The sequence below is a fragment of the Oncorhynchus gorbuscha genome, unplaced genomic scaffold (assembly GCF_021184085.1).
Source record: "Oncorhynchus gorbuscha isolate QuinsamMale2020 ecotype Even-year unplaced genomic scaffold, OgorEven_v1.0 Un_scaffold_639, whole genome shotgun sequence".
Classification (NCBI taxonomy): domain Eukaryota; kingdom Metazoa; phylum Chordata; class Actinopteri; order Salmoniformes; family Salmonidae; genus Oncorhynchus; species Oncorhynchus gorbuscha.
The window spans coordinates 156,762-179,766 of NW_025745748.1; the positions used below are offsets into that span (position 1 = coordinate 156,762).

The 23,005-nt window shown below is 43.9% G+C and overlaps 1 protein-coding gene across 1 annotated transcript in view; it reads left to right on the plus strand.

Moving 5' to 3' along the window:
• The window catches only part of LOC124019611 (N-acetylglucosamine-6-sulfatase-like), a 57,260-nt gene that overhangs the window by 9,186 nt on the left and 25,069 nt on the right, over positions 1–23,005 (plus strand). The window contains 4 exon segments of the mRNA XM_046334998.1: positions 13,146–13,211; positions 15,815–15,913; positions 16,145–16,312; positions 19,344–19,426. Of these exon segments, the coding sequence (XP_046190954.1) occupies positions 13,146–13,211; positions 15,815–15,913; positions 16,145–16,312; positions 19,344–19,426 (416 nt within the window).

Here is a 23,005-nt window from a genome sequence, read left to right on the forward strand (position 1 = left end):
CTACCACTAACCCAACTCTACCACTAACCCCACTCTACCACTAACCCAACTCTACCACTAACCCAACTCTACCACTAACCCAACTCTACCACTAACCCAACTCTACCACTAACCCAACTCTACCACTAACCCAACTCTACCACTAACCCAACTCTACCACTAACCCAACTCTACCACTAACCCAACTCTACCACTAACCCAACTCTAACCACTAACCCAACTCTACCACTAACCCAACTCTACCACTAACCCAACTCTACCACTAACCCAACTCTACCACTAACCCAACTCTACCACTAACCCAACTCTACCCCTAACCCAACTCTACCCCTAACCCAACTCTACCCCTAACCCAACTCTACCCCCTAACCCAACTCTACCCCTAACCCAACTCTACCCCTAACCCAACTCTACCACTAACCCAACTCTACCACTAACCCAACTCTACCACTAACCCAACTCTACCACTAACCCAACTCTACCACTAACCCAACTCTACCACTAACCCAACTCTACCACTAACCCAACTCTACCACTAACCCAACTCTACCACTAACCCAACTCTACCACTAACCCAACTCTACCACTAACCCAACTCTACCACTAACCCAACTCTACCACTAACCCAACTCTACCACTAACCCAACTCTACCACTAACCCAACTCTACCACTAACCCAACTCTACCACTAACCCAACTCTACCACTAACCCAACTCTACCACTAACCCAACTCTACCACTAACCCAACTCTACCACTAACCCAACTCTACCACTAACCCAACTCTACCACTAACCCAACTCTACCACTAACCCAACTCTACCACTAACCCAACTCTACCACTAACCCAACTCTACCACTAACCCAACTCTACCACTAACCCAACTCTACCACTAACCCAACTCTACCACTAACCCAACTCTACCACTAACCCAACTCTACCACTAACCCAACTCTACCACTAACCCAACTCTACCACTAACCCAACTCTACCACTAACCCAACTCTACCACTAACCCAACTCTACCACTAACCCAACTCTACCACTAACCCAACTCATTTTACATTTACATTTTAAGTCATTTAGCAGACGCTCTTATCCAGAGCGACTTACAAATTGGTGCATTCACCTTATGACATCCAGTGGGACAGTCACTTAACTTAACAATAGTGCATCTAAAACTTAGGGGGGGTGGGGTGAGAGGGATTACTTAACCTATCCTAGGTATTCCTTAAAGAGGTGGGGTTTCAGGTGTCTCCGGAAGGTGGTGATTGACTCCGCTGTCCTGGCGTCGTGAGGGAGTTTGTTCCACCATTGGGGGGCCAGGGCAGCGAACAGTTTTGACTGGGCTGAGCGGGAGCTGTACTTCCTCAGTGGTAGGGAGGCGAGCAGGCCAGAGGTGGATGAACGCAGTGCCCTTGTTTGGGTGTAGGGCCTGATCAGAGCCTGGAGGTACTGAGGTGCCGTTCCCCTCACAGCTCCGTAGGCAAGCACCATGGTCTTGTAGCGGATGCGAGCTTCAACTGGAAGCCAGTGGAGAGAACGGAGGAGCGGGGTGACGTGAGAGAACTTGGGAAGGTTGAACACCAGACGGGCTGCGGCGTTCTGGATGAGTTGAAGGGGTTTAATGGCACAGGCAGGGAGCCCAGCCAACAGCGAGTTGCAGTAATCCAGACGGGAGATGACAAGTGCCTGGATTAGGACCTGCGCCGCTTCCTGTGTGAGGCAGGGTCGTACTCTGCGGATGTTGTAGAGCATGAACCTACAGGAACGGGCCACCGCCTTGATGTTAGTTGAGAACGACAGGGTGTTGTCCAGGATCACACCAAGGTTCTTGGCGCTCTGGGAGGAGGACACAGTGGAGTTGTCAACCGTGATGGCGAGATCATGGAACGGGCAGTCCTTCCCCGGGAGGAAGAGCAGCTCCGTCTTGCCGAGGTTCAGCTTGAGGTGGTGATCCGTCATCCACACTGATATCTCTGCCAGACATGCAGAGATGCGATTCGCCACCTGGTCATCAGAAGGGGGAAAGGAGAAGATTAATTGTGTGTCGTCTGCATAGCAATGATAAGAGAGACCATGTGAGGTTATGACAGAGCCAAGTGACTTGGTGTATAGCGAGAATAGGAGAGGGCCAAGAACAGAGCCCTGGGGGACACCAGTGGTGAGAGCGCGTGGTGAGGAGACAGATTCTCGCCACGCCACCTGGTAGGAGCGACCTGTCAGGTAGGACGCAATCCAAGCGTGGGCCGCGCCGGAGATGCCCAACTCGGAGAGGGTGGAGAGGAGGATCTGATGGTTCACAGTATCGAAGGCAGCCGATAGATCTAGAAGGATGAGAGCAGAGGAGAGAGAGTTAGCTTTAGCAGTGCGGAGCGCCTCCGTGATACAGAGGAGAGCAGTCTCAGTTGAATGACTAGTCTTGAAACCTGACTGATTTGGATCAAGAAGGTCATTCAGAGAGAGATAGCGGGAGAGCTGGCCAAGGACGGCACGTTCAAGAGTTTTGGAGAGAAAAGAAAGAAGGGATACTGGTCTGTAATTGTTGACATCGGAGGGATCGAGTGTAGGTTTTTTCAGAAGGGGTGCAACTCTCGCTCTCTTGAAGACGGAAGGGACGTAGCCAACGGTCAGGGATGAGTTGATGAGCGAGGTGAGGTAAGGGAGAAGGTCTCCGGAAATGGTCTGGAGAAGAGAGGAGGGGATAGGGTCAAGCGGGCAGGTTGTTGGGCGGCCGGCCGTCACAAGACGCGAGATTTCATCTGGAGAGAGAGGGGAGAAAGAGGTCAGAGCATAGGGTAGGGCAGTGTGAGCAGAACCAGCGGTGTCGTTTGACTTAGCAAACGAGGATCGGATGTCGTCGACCTTCTTTTCAAAATGGTTGACGAAGTCATCTGCAGAGAGGGAGGAGGGGGGAGGGGGCGGAGGATTCAGGAGGGAGGAGAAGGTGGCAAAGAGCTTCCTAGGGTTAGAGGCAGAAGCTTGGAATTTAGCGTGGTAGAAAGTGGCTTTAGCAGCAGAGACAGAGGAGGAAAATGTAGAGAGGAGGGAGTGAAAGGATGCCAGGTCCGCAGGGAGGCGAGTTTTCCTCCATTTCCGCTCGGCTGCCCGGAGCCCTGTTCTGTGAGCTCGCAATGAGTCATCGAGCCACGGAGCGGGAGGGGAGGACCGAGCCGGCCTGGAGGATAGGGGACATAGAGAGTCAAGGGATGCAGAGAGGGAGGAGAGGAGGGTTGAGGAGGCAGAATCGGGAGATAGGTGGGAGAAGGTTTGAGCGGAGGGAAGAGATGATAGGATGGAAGAGGAGAGAGTAGCGGGGGAGAGAGAGCGAAGGTTGGGACGGCGCGATACCATCCGAGTAGGGGCAGTGTGGGAGGTGTTGGATGAGAGCGAGAGGGAAAAGGATACAAGGCAGTGGTCGGAGACTTGGAGGGGAGTTGCAATGAGGTTAGTGGAAGAACAGCATCTAGTAAAGATGAGGTCGAGCGTATTGCCTGCCTTGTGAGTAGGGGGAAGGTGAGAGGGTGAGGTCAAAAGAGGAGAGGAGTGGAAAGAAGGAGGCAGAGAGGAAAGAGTCAAAGGTAGACGTGGGGAGGTTAAAGTCGCCCAGAACTGTGAGAGGTGAGCCGTCCTCAGGAAAGGAGCTTATCAAGGCATCAAGCTCATTGATGAACTCTCCGAGGGAACCTGGAGGGCGATAAATGATAAGGATGTTAAGCTTGAAAGGGCTAGTGACTGTGACAGCATGGAATTCAAAGGAGGCGATAGACAGATGGGTAAGGGGAGAAAGAGAGAATGACCACTTGGGAGAGATGAGGATCCCGGTGCCACCACCCCGCTGACCAGACGCTCTCGGGGTGTGCGAGAACACGTGGGCGGACGAAGAGAGAGCAGTAGGAGTAGCAGTGTTGTCTGTGGTGATCCATGTTTCCGTCAGGGCCAAGAAGTCGAGGGACTGGAGGGAGGCATGGGCTGAGATGAACTCTGCCTTGTTGACCGCAGATTGGCAGTTCCAGAGGCTACCGGAGACCTGGAACTCCACGTGGGTCGTGCGCGCTGGGACCACCAGAGTAGGGTGGCCGCGGCCACGCGGTGAGGAGCGTTTGTATGGTCTGTGCAGAGAGGAGAGAACAGGGATAAACCGACACATAGTTGACAGGCTACAGAAGAGGCTACGCTAATGCAAAGGAGATTGGAATGACAAGTGGACTACACGTCTCGAATGTTCAGAAAGTTAAGCTACTCTACCACTAACCCAACTCTACCACTAACCCAACTCTACCACTAACCCAACTCTACCACTAACCCAACTCTACCACTAACCCAACTCTACCACTAACCCAACTCTACCACTAACCCAACTCTACCACTAACCCAACTCTACCACTAACCCAACTCTACCACTAACCCAACTCTACCACTAACCCAACTCTACCACTAACCCAACTCTACCACTAACCCAACTCTACCCCCTAACCCAACTCTACCCCCTAACCCAACTCTACCCCCTAACTCTACCACTAACCCAACTCTACCACTAACCCAACTCTACCACTAACCCAACTCTACCACTAACCCAACTCTACCACTAACCCAACTCTACCACTAACCCAACTCTACCACTAACCCAACTCTACCACTAACCCAACTCTACCACTAACCCAACTCTACCACTAACCCAACTCTACCACTAACCCAACTCTACCACTAACCCAACTCTACCACTAACCCAACTCTACCACTAACCCAACTCTACCCCCTAACTCTACCACTAACCCAACTCTACCACTAACCCAACTCTACCACTAACCCAACTCTACCCCCTAACTCTACCACTAACCCTACTCTACCACTAACCCAACTCTACCACTAACCCAACTCTACCACTAACCCAACTCTACCACTAACCCAACTCTACCACTAACCCAACTCTACCACTAACCCAACTCTACCACTAACCCAACTCTACCACTAACCCAACTCTACCACTAACCCAACTCTACCACTAACCCAACTCTACCACTAACCCAACTCTACCACTAACCCAACTCTACCACTAACCCAACTCTACCACTAACCCAACTCTACCACTAACCCAACTCTACCACTAACCCAACTCTACCACTAACCCAACTCTACCACTAACCCAACTCTACCACTAACCCAACTCTACCACTAACCCAACTCTACCACTAACCCAACTCTACCACTAACCCAACTCTACCACTAACCCAACTCTACCACTAACCCAACTCTACCACTAACCCAACTCTACGCCCTAACCCAACTCTACGCCCTAACCCAACTCTACGCCCTAACCCAACTCTACGCCCTAACCCAACTCTACGCCCTAACCCAACTCTACGCCCTAACCCAACTCTACCCCCTAACCCAACTCTACCCCCTAACCCAACTCTACCCCCTAACCCAACTCTACCCCCTAACCCAACTCTACCCCCTAACCCTACGCTGGCTACCAGACCTTCTACACTGGGAAGCACCTCAACCAGGTTGTTCAATTCAAAAACAGAATTTACTTTGGACAAGTCTTAAGCAATATGACAGTATGCCACAACCATACCACACACAGCATCTTCACGTGTCCTGTCATGTATGTAGGTTATACTAGACAGCATCATGTCATGTATGTAGGTTACACTAGACAGCATCATGTCCTGTCATGTATGTAGGTTACACTAGACAGCATCATGCCCTGTCATGTATGTAGGTTACACTAGACAGCATCATGTCATGTATGTAGGTTACACTAGACAGCATCATGTCCTGTCATGTATGTAGGTTACACTAGAGAGCATCATGCCCTGTCATGTATGTAGGTTACACTAGACAGCATCATGTCATGTATGTAGGTTACACTAGACAGCATCATGTCCTGTCATGTATGTAGTTTATACTAGACAGCATCATGTCATGTATGTAGGTTACACTAGACAGCATCATGTCATGTATGTAGGTTACACTAGAGAGCATCATGTCCTGTCATGTATGTAGGTTACACTAGACAGCATCATGTCCTGTCATGTATGTAGGTTACACTAGACAGCATCATGTCCTGTCATGTATGTAGGTTACACTAGACAGCATCATGTCCTGTCATGTATGTAGGTTACACTAGAGAGCATCATGTCATGTATGTAGGTTACACTAGACAGCATCATGTCCTGTCATGTATGTAGGTTACACTAGACAGCATCATGTCCTGTCATGTATGTAGGTTACACTAGACAGCATCATGTCCTGTCATGTATGTAGGTTACACTAGACAGCATCATGCCCTGTCATGTATGTAGGTTACACTAGACAGCATCATGTCATGTATGTAGGTTACACTAGACAGCATCATGTCCTGTCATGTATGTAGGTTACACTAGAGAGCATCATGCCCTGTCATGTATGTAGGTTACACTAGACAGCATCATGTCATGTATGTAGGTTACACTAGACAGCATCATGTCCTGTCATGTATGTAGTTTATACTAGACAGCATCATGTCATGTATGTAGGTTACACTAGACAGCATCATGTCATGTATGTAGGTTACACTAGAGAGCATCATGTCCTGTCATGTATGTAGGTTACACTAGACAGCATCATGTCCTGTCATGTATGTAGGTTACACTAGACAGCATCATGTCCTGTCATGTATGTAGGTTACACTAGACAGCATCATGTCCTGTCATGTATGTAGGTTACACTAGACAGCATCATGTCCTGTCATGTATGTAGGTTACACTAGACAGCATCATGTCCTGTCATGTATGTAGGTTACACTAGACAGCATCATGTCCTGTCATGTATGTAGGTTACACTAGACAGCATCATGTCATGTATGTAGGTTACACTAGACAGCATCATGTCATGTATGTAGGTTACACTAGACAGCATCATGTCATGTATGTAGGTTACACTAGACAGCATCATGTCATGTATGTAGGTTACACTAGACAGCATCATGTCATGTATGTAGGTTACACTAGACAGCATCATGTCATGTATGTAGGTTACACTAGACAGCATCATGTCATGTATGTAGGTTACACTAGACAGCATCATGTCATGTATGTAGGTTACACTAGACAGCATCATGTCCTGTCATGTATGTAGGTTACACTAGACAGCATCATGTCCTGTCATGTATGTAGGTTACACTAGACAGCATCATCATGTCCTGTCATGTATGTAGGTTACACTAGAGAGCATCATGTCCTGTCATGTATGTAGGTTACACTAGACAGCATGTCATGTATGTAGGTTACACTAGAGAGCATCATGTCCTGTCATGTATGTAGGTTACACTAAACAGCATCATGTCCTGTCCTGTATGTAGGTTACACTAGACAGCATAATCATGTCCTGTATGTAGGTTACACTAGACAGCATAATCATGTCCTGTATGTAGGTTACACTAGACAGCATCATGTCCTGTCATGTATGTAGGTTATACTAGACAGCATCATGTCCTGTCATGTATGTAGGTTACACTAGACAGCATCATGTCCTGTCATGTATGTAGGTTACACTAGAGAGCATCATGCCCTGTCATGTATGTAGGTTACACTAGAGAGCATCATGTCCTGTCATGTATGTAGGTTACACTAGACAGCATCATGTCATGTATGTAGGTTACACTAGACAGCATCATGTCATGTATGTAGGTTACACTAGAGAGCGTCATGTCCTGTATGTAGGTTACACTAGACAGCATCATGTATGTAGGTTACACTAGACAGCATCATGTATGTAGGTTACACTAGACAGCATCATGTATGTAGGTTACACTAGACAGCATCATGTATGTAGGTTACACTAGACAACATCATGTATGTAGGTTACACTAGACAGCATCATGTATGTAGGTTACACTAGACAGCATCATGTATGTAGGTTACACTAGACAGCATCATGTATGTAGGTTACACTAGACAGCATCATGTCATGTCATGTATGTAGGTTACACTAGACAGCATCATGTCATGTCATGTATGTAGGTTACACTAGACAGCATCATGTCATGTATGTAGGTTACACTGGACAGCATCATGTCATGTATGTAGGTTACACTAGACAGCATCATGTCCTGTCATGTATGTAGGTTACACTAGACAGCATCATGTCCTGTCATATATGTAGGTTACACTAGACAGCATCATGTCCTGTCATGTATGTAGGTTACACTAGACAGCATGTCATGTATGTAGGTTACACTAGAGAGCATCATGTCATGTATGTAGGTTACACTAGACAGCATCATGTCCTGTCATGTATGTAGGTTACACTAGACAGCATAATCATGTCCTGTATGTAGGTTACACTAGACAGCATAATCATGTCATGTATGTAGGTTACACTAGACAGCATCATGTCCTGTCATGTATGTAGGTTATACTAGACAGCATCATGTCCTGTCATGTATGTAGGTTACACTAGACAGCATCATGTCCTGTCATGTATGTAGGTTACACTAGAGAGCATCATGCCCTGTCATGTATGTAGGTTACACTAGAGAGCATCATGTCCTGTCATGTATGTAGGTTACACTAGACAGCATCATGTCATGTATGTAGGTTACACTAGACAGCATCATGTCATGTATGTAGGTTACACTAGACAGCATCATGTCATGTATGTAGGTTACACTAGAGAGCGTCATGTCCTGTATGTAGGTTACACTAGACAGCATCATGTATGTAGGTTACACTAGACAGCATCATGTATGTAGGTTACACTAGACAGCATCATGTATGTAGGTTACACTAGACAGCATCATGTATGTAGGTTACACTAGACAGCATCATGTATGTAGGTTACACTAGACAGCATCATGTATGTAGGTTACACTAGACAGCATCATGTCATGTCATGTATGTAGGTTACACTAGACAGCATCATGTCATGTATGTAGGTAACACTGGACAGCATCATGTCATGTATGTAGGTTACACTAGACAGCATCATGTCCTGTCATATATGTAGGTTACACTAGACAGCATCATGTCCTGTCATAAATGTAGGTTACACTAGAGAGCATCATGCCCTGTCATGTATGTAGGTTACACTAGAGAGCATCATGTCCTGTATGTAGGTTACACTAGAGAGCATCATGCCCTGTCATGTATGTAGGTTACACTAGAGAGCATCATGTCCTGTATGTAGGTTACACTAGAGAGCATCATGTCCTGTATGTAGGTTACACTAGAGAGCATCATGTATGTAGGTTACACTAGACAGCATCATGCCCTGTCATGTATGTAGGTTACACTAGACAGCATCATGTCCTGTCATGTATGTAGGTTATACTAGACAGCATCATGTCATGCATGTAGGTTACACTAGACAGCATCATGTCATGTATGTAGGTTACACTAGACAGCATCATGTCCTGTCATGTATGTAGGTTACGCTAGACAGCATCATGTCATGTATGTAGGTTACACCACTGAGTCAACCCTAACCCTAACCCTTACCACTGAGTCAACCCTAACCCTAACTCTGTCTGTTCCTAACCCTAACCACTGGGTCACACACAATGTGAACTAACCCTTACCATGGAGTCAACCCTAACCCTATACATGTGGTTTAGTATTGAAACTGGCTATACATGTGGTTTAGTATGGAAACTGGCTGGCTATACGTGTGGTTTAGTATGGAAACTGGCTATACATGTGGTTTAGTATTGAAACTGGCTATACATGTGGTTTAGTATGGAAACTGGCTATACATGTGGTTTAGTATGGAAACTGGCTATACATGTGGTTTAGTATGGAAACTGGCTGGCTATACCTGTGGTTTAGTATGGAAACTGGCTATACATGTGGTTTAGTATGGAAACTGGCTGGCTATACATGTGGTTTAGTATGGAAACTGGCTGGCTATACATGTGGTTTAGTATGGAAACTGGCTGGCTATACATGTGGTTTAGTATGGAAACTGGCTGGCTATACATGTGGTTTAGTATGGAAACTGGCTGGCTATACGTGTGGTTTAGTATGGAAACTGGCTGGCTATACATGTGGTTTAGTATGGAAACTGGCTGGCTATACATGTGGTTTAGTATGGAAACTGGCTGGCTATACGTGTGGTTTAGTATGGAAACTGGCTGGCTATACGTGTGGTTTAGTATGGAAACTGGCTGGCTATACGTGTGGTTTAGTATGGAAACTGGCTGGCTATACATGTGGTTTAGTATGGAAACTGGCTGGCTATACATGTGGTTTAGTATGGAAACTGGCTGGCTATACATGTGGTTTAGTATGGAAACTGGCTGGCTATACATGTGGTTTAGTATGGAAACTGGCTGGCTATACATGTGGTTTAGTATGGAAACTGGCTATACGTGTGGTTTAGTATGGAAACTGGCTGGCTATACATGTGGTTTAGTATGGAAACTGGCTGGCTATACGTGTGGTTTAGTATGGAAACTGGCTGGCTATACATGTGGTTTAGTATGGAAACTGGCTGGCTATACATGTGGTTTAGTATGGAAACTGGCTGGCTATACGTGTGGTTTAGTATGGAAACTGGCTGGCTATACGTGTGGTTTAGTATGGAAACTGGCTGGCTATACGTGTGGTTTAGTATGGAAACTGGCTGGCTATACGTGTGGTTTAGTATGGAAACTGGCTGGCTATACATGTGGTTTAGTATGGAAACTGGCTGGCTATACATGTGGTTTAGTATGGAAACTGGCTGGCTATACATGTGGTTTAGTATGGAAACTGGCTGGCTATACATGTGGTTTAGTATGGAAACTGGCTATACGTGTGGTTTAGTATGGAAACTGGCTGGCTATACATGTGGTTTAGTATGGAAACTGGCTGGCTATACATGTGGTTTAGTATGGAAACTGGCTGGCTATACGTGTGGTTTAGTATGGAAACTGGCTGGCTATACGTGTGGTTTAGTATGGAAACTGGCTGGCTATACGTGTGGTTTAGTATGGAAACTGGCTGGCTATACGTGTGGTTTAGTATGGAAACTGGCTGGCTATACGTGTGGTTTAGTATGGAAACTGGCTGGCTATACATGTGGTTTAGTATGGAAACTGGCTGGCTATACATGTGGTTTAGTATGGAAACTGGCTGGCTATACATGTGGTTTAGTATGGAAACTGGCTATACGTGTGGTTTAGTATGGAAACTGGCTGGCTATACGTGTGGTTTAGTATGGAAACTGGCTGGCTATACATGTGGTTTAGTATGGAAACTGGCTGGCTATACATGTGGTTTAGTATGGAAACTGGCTGGCTATACATGTGGTTTAGTATGGAAACTGGCTGGCTATACATGTGGTTTAGTATGGAAACTGGCTGGCTATACATGTGGTTTAGTATGGAAACTGGCTGGCTATACATGTGGTTTAGTATGGAAACTGGCTATACATGTGGTTTAGTATGGAAACTGGCTGGCTATACATGTGGTTTAGTATGGAAACTGGCTGGCTATACATGTGGTTTAGTATGGAAACTGGCTATACATGTGGTTTAGTATGGAAACTGGCTATACATGTGGTTTAGTATGGAAACTGGCTGGCTATACGTGTGGTTTAGTATGGAAACTGGCTGGCTATACGTGTGGTTTAGTATGGAAACTGGCTGGCTATACATGTGGTTTAGTATGGAAACTGGCTGGCTATACATGTGGTTTAGTATGGAAACTGGCTGGCTATACATGTGGTTTAGTATGGAAACTGGCTGGCTATACATGTGGTTTAGTATGGAAACTGGCTGGCTATACATGTGGTTTAGTATGGAAACTGGCTGGCTATACATGTGGTTTAGTATGGAAACTGGCTATACATGTGGTTTAGTATGGAAACTGGCTGGCTATACGTGTGGTTTAGTATGGAAACTGGCTGGCTATACATGTGGTTTAGTATGGAAACTGGCTGGCTATACGTGTGGTTTAGTATGGAAACTGGCTGGCTATACATGTGGTTTAGTATGGAAACTGGCTGGCTATACGTGTGGTTTAGTATGGAAACTGGCTGGCTATACATGTGGTTTAGTATGGAAACTGACTGGCTATACGTGTGGTTTAGTATGGAAACTGACTGGCTATACGTGTGGTTTAGTATGGAAACTGACTGGCTATACGTGTGGTTTAGTATGGAAACTGACTGGCTATACGTGTGGTTTAGTATGGAAACTGGCTGGCTATACATGTGGTTTAGTATGGAAACTGGCTGGCTATACATGTGGTTTAGTATGGAAACTGGCTATACATGTGGTTTAGTATGGAAACTGGCTATACATGTGGTTTAGTATGGAAACTGGCTATACATGTGGTTTAGTATGGAAACTGGCTATACATGTGGTTTAGTATGGAAACTGGCTATACATGTGGTTTAGTATGGAAACTGGCTATACATGTGGTTTAGTATGGAAACTGGCTATACATGTGGTTTAGTATGGAAACTGGCTATACATGTGGTTTAGTATGGAAACTGGCTATACATGTGGTTTAGTATGGAAACTGGCTGGCTATACATGTGGTTTAGTGTGGAAACTGGCTATACATGTGATTTAGTATGGAAACTGGCTGGCTATACATGTGGTTTAGTATGGAAACTGGCTGGCTATACGTGTGGTTTAGTATGGAAACTGGCTGGCTATACGTGTGGTTTAGTATGGAAACTGGCTGGCTATACGTGTGGTTTAGTATGGAAACTGGCTGGCTATACGTGTGGTTTAGTATGGAAACTGGCTGGCTATACGTGTGGTTTAGTATGGAAACTGGCTGGCTATACGTGTGGTTTGGTATGGAAACTGGCTGGCTATACGTGTGGTTTGGTATGGAAACTGGCTGGCTATACGTGTGGTTTAGTATGGAAACTGGCTGGCTATACGTGTGGTTTAGTATGGAAACTGGCTGGCTATACGTGTGGTTTAGTATGGAAACTGGCTGGCTATACGTGTGGTTTAGTATGGAAACTGGCTGGCTATACGTGTGGTTTAGTATGGAAACTGGCTCTCTGTTTCAGTATGGAAACTGTCTCTCTGTTTCAGTATGGAAACTGTCTCTCGTTCTGTCTCTCTGACTCTGTTTCAGTATGGGAACTGACTCTAGTTCTGTCTCTGTTTCAGTATGGAAACTGACTCTCGTTCTGTCTCTCTGACTCTGTTTCAGTATGGGAACCCAGATGCAGGAGGAGTGGAGCACGTTCCTCTGGGATGGGACTACTGGGTCGGACTGGTGAGACTACATTTATACACCATATTACTAATGTCACAACATCAGTCTAGACTCTGGTGAGAACAACACGTCACCTCAGCAGTCTAGTGAGTCTAATCTAATGGTCCACTTTGACCCCTAGAGACTTATTCCTGACTCAATCATTAATCAACGGTGCTGCGTCTGCTGCTCGCTCTGGCCTGGTTCTTCCTCTGGGAAGGAAAATCACATCAATCAAAGATTGTAGACACATACCTTGTTTACTATATCTGCAAGGGTAACTGAGGTTAGAGGTCACTAAAGGTCAGGATCTGGGGGAAGTTGAGAATGTTCTGGCAGAAACACGACAGTCAACTTGATTTCCTCTGTAGTCTACTGAATCTAGAAACACGACAGTCAACTTCATCTCCTCTGTGGTCTACTGAATCTAGAAACACGACAGTCAACTTTATCTCCTCTGTGGTCTACTGAATCTAGAAACACGACAGTCAACTTCATCTCCTCTGTGGTCTACTGAATCTAGAAACACGACAGTCAACTTTATCTCCTCTGTGGTCTACTGAATCTAGAAACACGACAGTCAACTTTATCTCCTCTGTGGTCTACTGAATCTAGAAACACGACAGTCAACTTTATCTCCTCTGTGGTCTACTGAATCTAGAAACACGACAGTCAACTTTATCTCCTCTGTGGTCTACTGAATCTAGAAACACGACAGTCAACTTTATCTCCTCTGTGGTCTACTGAATCTAGAAACACGACAGTCAACTTTATCTCCTCTGTGGTCTACTGAATCTAGAAACACGACAGTCAACTTCATCTCCTCTGTGGTCTACTGAATCTAGAAACACGACAGTCAACTTTATCTCCTCTGTGGTCTACTGAATCTAGAAACACGACAGTCAACTTTATCTCCTCTGTGGTCTACTGAATCTAGAAACACGACAGTCAACTTCATCTCCTCTGTGGTCTACTGAATCTAGAAACATGACAGTCAACTTTATCTCCTCTGTGGTCTACTGAATCTAGAAACACGACAGTCAACTTTATCTCCTTCACTTATTCATTTAATGTTTAAATACTGTAGTGACATAGATACACTGTCTGTGTTCTATTCAGGAGAGGAACTCTAGGACCTACACAGCCTGTGTTGTATTCAGGAGAGGAACTCTAGGTACTACACTGTCTGTGTTCTATTCAGGAGAGGAACTCTAGGTACTACACTGTTCTATTCAGGAGAGGAACTCTAGGTACTACACTGTCTGTGTTCTATTCAGGAGAGGAACTCTAGGTACTACACTGTTCTATTCAGGAGAGGAACTCTAGGTACTACACTGTCTGTGTTCTATTCAGGAGAGGAACTCTAGGACCTACACTGTCTGTGTTCTATTCAGGAGAGGAACTCTAGGTACTACACTGTCTGTGTTCTATTCAGGAGAGGAACTCTAGGACCTACACTGTCTGTGTTCTATTCAGGAGAGGAACTCTAGGTACTACACTGTTCTATTCAGGAGAGGAACTCTAGGTACTACACTGTCTGTGTTCTATTCAGGAGAGGAACTCTAGGACCTACACTGTCTGTGTTCTATTCAGGAGAGGAACTCTAGGTACTACACTGTCTGTGTTCTATTCAGGAGAGGAACTCTAGGTACTACACTGTTCTATTCAGGAGAGGAACTCTAGGTACTACACCGTCTGTTCTATTCAGGAGAGGAACTCTTGGACCTACACTGTCTGTGTTCTATTCAGGAGAGGAACTCTTGGACCTACACTGTCTGTGTTCTATTCAGGAGAGGAACTCTAGGTACTACACTGTCTGTGTTCTATTCAGGAGAGGAACTCTAGGACCTACACTGTCTGTGTTCTATTCAGGAGAGGAACTCTAGGTACTACACTGTCTGTGTTCTATTCAGGAGAGGAACTCTAGGACCTACACTATCTGTGTTGTATTCAGGAGAGGAACTCTAGGACCTACACTGTCTGTGTTCTATTCAGGAGAGGAACTCTAGGTACTACACTGTCTGTGTTCTATTCAGGAGAGGAACTCTAGGACCTACACTATCTGTGTTGTATTCAGGAGAGGAACTCTCGGTACTACACTGTCTGTGTTCTATTCAGGAGAGGAACTCTAGGACCTACACTGTCTGTGTTCTATTCAGGAGAGGAACTCTAGATACTACACTGTCTGTGTTCTATTCAGGAGAGGAACTCTAGATACTACACTGTCTGTGTTCTATTCAGGAGAGGAACTCTAGATACTACACTGTCTGTGTTCTATTCAGGAGAGGAACTCTAGATACTACACTGTCTGTGTTCTATTCAGGAGAGGAACTCTAGGACCTACACTGTCTGTTGTATTCAGGAGAGGAACTCTAGGTACTACACTGTCTGTGTTCTATTTAGGAGAGGAACTCTAGGTACTACACTGTCTGTGTTCTATTCAGGAGAGGAACTCTGGGTACTACACTGTCTGTGTTCTATTCAGGAGAGGAACTCTAGGTACTACACTGTCTGTGTTCTATTCAGGAGAGGAACTCTCGGTACTACAACTACACACTGTCTGTGTTCTATTCAGGAGAGGAACTCTCGGTACTACAACTACACACTGTCTGTGTTCTATTCAGGAGAGGAACTCTCGGTACTACAACTACACACTGTCTGTGAATGGGAAGCCTAAGAAGCATGGAGGGAACTACAGTGAAGACTACCTGACAGACGTACTGGTAAGAAGATCTGCTAGTAGTCCTACTGAAGGACACAGAGAATACCCTGTCTAACCACCTCTATCTCTGTCCACTAACTCCTGGTGTGATCACTACAGCATCAGTCTGGGATCAACACCAGTCTAACTACATCTGTCTCTGTCCTCTCTAGACTTCCTCCAGTCTAACCACCTCTGTCTCTGTCCTCTCTAGACTTCCTCCAGTCTAACTACCTCTCTCTGTCCTCTCCAGACCAACATGTCTCTAGACTTCCTCCAGTATAAGTCTAACTACCGTCCGTTTTTCATGATGGTTTCGACCCCCGCCCCCCACGCCCCCTGGACCCCCGCCCCGCAGTACCAGGACCGCTTCAAGGACCTCAAGGCCCCTCGAGACCCCAACTTCAACGTCCATGGGAAGGTAGGCTCCAAACATGGAAACAACCACACCAACCACACCACACCAACCACACCAACCACACCAACCACACCACACCAACCACACCACACCAACCACACCAACCACACCACACCAACCACACCACACCAACCACACCAACCACACCACACCATAACAACCATACCACACCATACACCAACCACACCATACCACACCACAACAACCACACCACACCATACACCAACCATACCACACCACACCAACCACACCACACCAACCACACCACACCACACCAACCACACCACACCAACTACACCACACCACAACAACCATACCACACCATACACCGACCACACCATCCACAACAACCATACCACACCATACACCGACCACACCATCCACAACAACCACACCACAACAACCACACCACAACAACCACACCACAACAACCACACCACAACACCACACCACACCACAACAACCACACCACACCACAACAACCACACCACAACACCACACCACACCACAACAACCACACCACACCACAACAACCACACCACAACAACCACACCACACCACAACAACCACACCACACCACAACAACCACACCACACCACACCACACCACAACAACCACACCACACCACAACAACCATACCACACCACACCACAACAACCATACCACACCACAACAACCATACCACACCACACCACAACAACCATACCACACCACACCACAACAACCATACCACACCACACCACAACAACCATACCACACCACACCACAACAACCATACCACACCACAACAACCATACCACACCACAACAACCATACCATACACCAACCATACCAACCATACCACACCACACCAACCACACCACACCAACCACACCATACCATACCACACCAACCACACCACACCACACCAACCATACCATACCACACCACACCAACCATACCACACCAACCATACCACACGACACCATACCACACCACACCGCAGCACCCATACACCACACCACCCATACCACCGCAGCACCCATACCGCCATACCACCACAGCACCCATACCACCCATACCGCCATACCACCACAGCACCCATACCACCCATACCACCATTGGGGGGCCAGAGCAGCGAACAGTTTTGACTGGGCTGAGCGGGAGCTGTACTTCCTCAGTGGTAGGGAGGCGAGCAGGCCAGAGGTAGATGAACGCAGTGCCCTTGTTTGGGTGTAGGGCCTGATCAGAGCCTGGAGGTACTGAGGTGCCGTTCCCCTCACAGCTCCGTAGGCAAGCACCATGGTCTTGTAGCGGATGCGAGCTTCAACTGGAAGCCAGTGGAGAGAACGGAGGAGCGGGGTGACGTGAGAGAACTTGGGAAGGTTGAACACCAGACGGGCTGCGGCGTTCTGGATGAGTTGAAGGGGTTTAATGGCACAGGCAGGGAGCCCAGCCAACAGCGAGTTGCAGTAATCCAGACGGGAGATGACAAGTGCCTGGATTAGGACCTGCGCCGCTTCCTGTGTGAGGCAGGGTCGTACTCTGCGGATGTTGTAGAGCATGAACCTACAGGAACGGGCCACCGCCTTGATGTTGGTTGAGAACGACAGGGTGTTGTCCATACCACCACAGCACCCATACCACCCATACCGCTATACCGCCACAGCACCCATACCACCCATACCGCCACAGCACCCATACCGCCACAGCACCCATACCACCCATACCGCCACAGCACCCATACCACCCATACCGCCACAGCACCCATACCACCCATACCGCCACAGCACCCATACCACCCATACCGCCACAGCACCCATACCACCCATACCGCCACAGCACCCATACCGCCACAGCACCCATACCACCCATACCGCCGCAGCACCCATACCACCCATACCGCCACACCACCCATACCGCCACAGCACCCATACCACCCATACCGCCACAGCACCCATACCACCCATACCGCCACAGCACCCATACCGCCATACCGCCACAGCACCCATACCACCCATACCGCCACACCACCCATACCACCCATACCACCAAAGCAACCATACCACACCACCCATACCGCCACAGCACCCATACCACCCATACCACCACACCACCCATACCGCCACAGCACCCTACCACCCATGCACAGCACCCATACCACCCATACCACCACACCACCCATACCGCCACAGCAACAATACTACCCCAACACCGTGCAAGTCTTCAATGCCTGCATCTCTTCGTCCTCTCTACCGTTTTAGGGGGGAACGTCTCTTCGTCCTCTCTACCGTTTTAGGGGGGAACGTCTCTTCGTCCTCTCTCTACCGTTTTAGGGGGGAACGTCTCTTCGTCCTCTCTCTACCGTTTTAGGGGGGAACGTCTCTTCGTCCTCTCTCTACCGTTTTAGGGGGGAACGTCTCTTCGTCCTCTCTCTACCGTTTTAGGGGGGAACGTCTCTTCGTCCTCTCTCTACCGTTTTAGGGGGGAACGTCTCTTCGTCCTCTCTCTACCGTTTTAGGGGGGAACGTCTCTTCGTCCTCTCTCTACCGTTTTAGGGGGGAACGTCTCTTCGTCCTCTCTCTACCGTTTTAGGGGGGAACGTCTCTTCGTCCTCTCTACCGTTTTAGGGGTGACGTGTAGCCTAATGTAGGGCCAGTAACCGAAAGGTTTCTGGTTCGAACCCCCGAGACGTTCTTCTCTTGAGCAAGGCAGTTACCCCTAACAATAATGCTTTACGGGAGCTGATGTCGTTGACGTGGATTTAGGCAGTCCTCCGCACCTCAGGGGTTGGGTTAAATGCTGAAGACACATTTCAGTGCTTTCAGACTAGGTATCCCCTCTCCTTTCCCACTGTCTGGTGGCCACGTCTGACCTCTCAACACACCAGACACCTACCAGTTACTTAGTGCTCTGTCTGTACCATAATGACCTCAACACACCACAGACACCTACCAGTTAATTAGTGCTCTGTCTGTCCCATAATGACCTCTCAACACACCAGACACCTACCAGTTAATTAGTGCTCTCTCTGTCCCATAATGACCTTCTCCAGGACAAGCACTGGCTGATCAGACAGGCCAAAACTCCCATGACGAACTCCTCTATCGAGTTGCTGGACGAGGCCTACAGGAAACGGTTAGTAGAACCTCCTCTCTCCTCCCATCTTCTCTCACAACACCACACTATCCTTTATGAGTTATAATGTATTCTTTATGAGTTATAATGTATCCTATATGAGTTATAATGTATCCTATATGAGTTATAATGTATCCTATATGAGTTATAATGTATCCTATATGAGTTATAATGTATCCTATATGAGTTATAATGTTATAATGTATCCTATATGAGTTATAATGTATCCTTTATGAGTTATAATGTATCCTATATGAGTTATAATGTATCCTATATGAGTTATAATGTATCCTGAGTTATATATCCTTTATGAGTTATAATGTATCCTTTATGAGTTATAATGTATCCTATATGAGTTATAATTATAATGAGTTATAATGTATCCTTTATGAGTTATAATGTATCCTATATGAGTTATAATGTATCCTTTATGAGTTATAATGTATCCTATGAGTTATATGAGTTATAATGTATCCTTTATGAGTTATAATGTATCCTTTATGAGTTATAATGTATCCTTTATGAGTTATAATGTATCCCCCCCTATCCTTTATGAGTTATAATGTATCCTATGAGTTATAATGTATCCTTTATGAGTTATAATGTATCCTTTATGAGTTATAATGAGTTATAATGTATCCTTTATGAGTTATAATGTATCCTTTATGAGTTATTGTATCCTTTATGAGTTATAATGTATGAGTTATAATGTATCCTTTATGAGTTATAATGTATCCTTTATGAGTTATAATGTATCCTATATGAGTTATAATGTATCCTTTATGAGTTATAATGTATCCTTTATGAGTTATAATGTATCCCCCTATCCTTTATGAGTTATAATGTATCCCCCTATCCTTTATGAGTTATAATGTATCCCCCTATCCTTTATGAGTTATAATGTATCCTTTATGAGTTATAATGTATCCTTTATGAGTTATATGAGTTATAATGTATCCTTTATGAGTTATAATGTATCCTTTATGAGTTATAATGTATCCTTTATGAGTTATAATGTATCCTTTATGAGTTATAATGTATCCTTTATGAGTTATAATGTGAGTTATAATGTATCCTTTATGAGTTATAATGTATCCTTTATGAGTTATAATGTATCCTTTATGAGTTATAATGTATCCTTTATGAGTTATAATGTATCCTTTATGAGTTATAATGTATCCTTTATGAGTTATAATGTATCCTTTATGAGTTATAATGTATCCTTTATGAGTTATAATGTATCCTTTTGAGTTATAATGTATCCTTTATGAGTTATAATGTATCCTTTATGAGTTATAATGTATCCTTTATGAGTTATAATGTATCCTTTATGAGTTATAATGTATCCTTTATGTTATAATGTTAGTTATAATGTATCCTTTATGAGTTATAATGTATCCTTTATGAGTTATAATGTATCTATCCTTTATGAGTTATAATGTATCCTTTATGAGTTATAATGTATCCTTTATGAGTTATAATGTATCCTTTATGAGTTATAATGTATCCTTTATGAGTTATAATGTATCCTTTATGAGTTATAATGTATCCTTTATGAGTTATAATGTATCCTTTATGAGTTATAATGTATCCTTTATGAGTTATAATGTATCCTTTATGAGTTATAATGTATCCTTTATGAGTTATAATGTATCCTTTATGAGTTATAATGTATCCTTTATGAGTTATAATGTATCCTTTATGAGTTATAATGTATCCTTTATGAGTTATAATGTATCCTTTATGAGTTATAATGTATCCTTTATGAGTTATAATGTATCCCCCCTATCCTTTATGAGTTATAATGTATCCTTTATGAGTTATAATGTATCCTATATGAGTTATAATGTATCCTTTATGAGTTATAATGTATCCTTTATGAGTTATAATGTATCCCCCCCTATCCTTTATGAGTTATAATGTATCCTTTATGAGTTATAATGTATCCTTTATGAGTTATAATGTATCCTTTATGAGTTATAATGTATCCTTTATGAGTTATAATGTATCCTTTATGAGTTATAATGTATCCCCCCCTATCCTTTATGAGTTATAATGTATCCTTTATGAGTTATAATGTATCCTTTATGAGTTATAATGTATCCTTTATGAGTTATAATGTATCCTTTATGAGTTATTATGAGTTATAATGTATCCCCCTATCCTTTATGAGTTATAATGTATCCTTTATGAGTTATAATGTATCCTTTATGAGTTATAATGTATCCTTTATGAGTTATAATGTATCCTTTATGAGTTATAATGTATCCTTTATGAGTTATAATGTATCCTTTATGAGTTATAATGTATCCTTTATGAGTTATAATGTATCCCCCTCCTTTATGAGTTATAATGTATCCTTTATGAGTTATAATGTATCCTTTATGAGTTATAATGTATCCTTTATGAGTTATAATGTATCCTTTATGAGTTATAATGTATCCTTTATGAGTTATAATGTATCCTTTATGAGTTATAATGTATCCTTTATGAGTTATAATGTATCCTTTATGAGTTATAATGTATCCTTTATGAGTTATAATGTATCCTTTATGAGTTATAATGTATCCTTTATGAGTTATAATGTATCCTTTATGAGTTATAATGTATCCCCCCTATCCTTTATGAGTTATCCTTTATGAGTTATAATGTATCCTTTATGAGTTATAATGTATATTATTTATGAGTTATAATGTATCCTTTATGAGTTATAATGTATCCTTTATGAGTTATAATGTATCCTTTATGAGTTATAATGTATCCTTTATGAGTTATAATGTATCCTTTATGAGTTATAATGTATCCTTTATGAGTTATAATGTATCCTTTATGAGTTATAATGTATCCTATTATGAGTTATAATGTATCCTTTATGAGTTATAATGTATCCTTTATGAGTTATAATGTATCCTTTATGAGTTATAATGTATCCTTTATGAGTTATAATGTATCCTTTATGAGTTATAATGTATCCTATCCTTTATGAGTTATAATGTATCCTTTATGAGTTATAATGTATCCTTTATGAGTTATAATGTATCCTTTATGAGTTATAATGTATCCTTTATGAGTTATAATGTATCCTTTATGAGTTATAATGTATCCTTTATGAGTTATAATGTATCCTTTATGAGTTATAATGTATTATGAGTTATAATGTATCCTTTATGAGTTATAATGTATCCTTTATGAGTTATAATGTATCCTTTATGAGTTATAATGTATCCTTTATGAGTTATAATGTATCCTTTATGAGTTATAATGTATCCTTTATGAGTTATAATGTATCCCCCTATCCTTTATGAGTTATAATGTATCCTTTATGAGTTATAATGTATCCTTTATGAGTTATAATGTATCCTTTATGAGTTATAATGTATCCTTTATGAGTTATAATGTATCCTTTATGAGTTATAATGTATCCTTTATGAGTTATAATGTATCCTTTATATGAGTTATAATGTATCCTTTATGAGTTATAATGTATCCCCCTATCCTTTATGAGTTATAATGTATCCTTTATGAGTTATAATGTATCCTTTATGAGTTATAATTATGAGTTATAATGTATCCTTTATG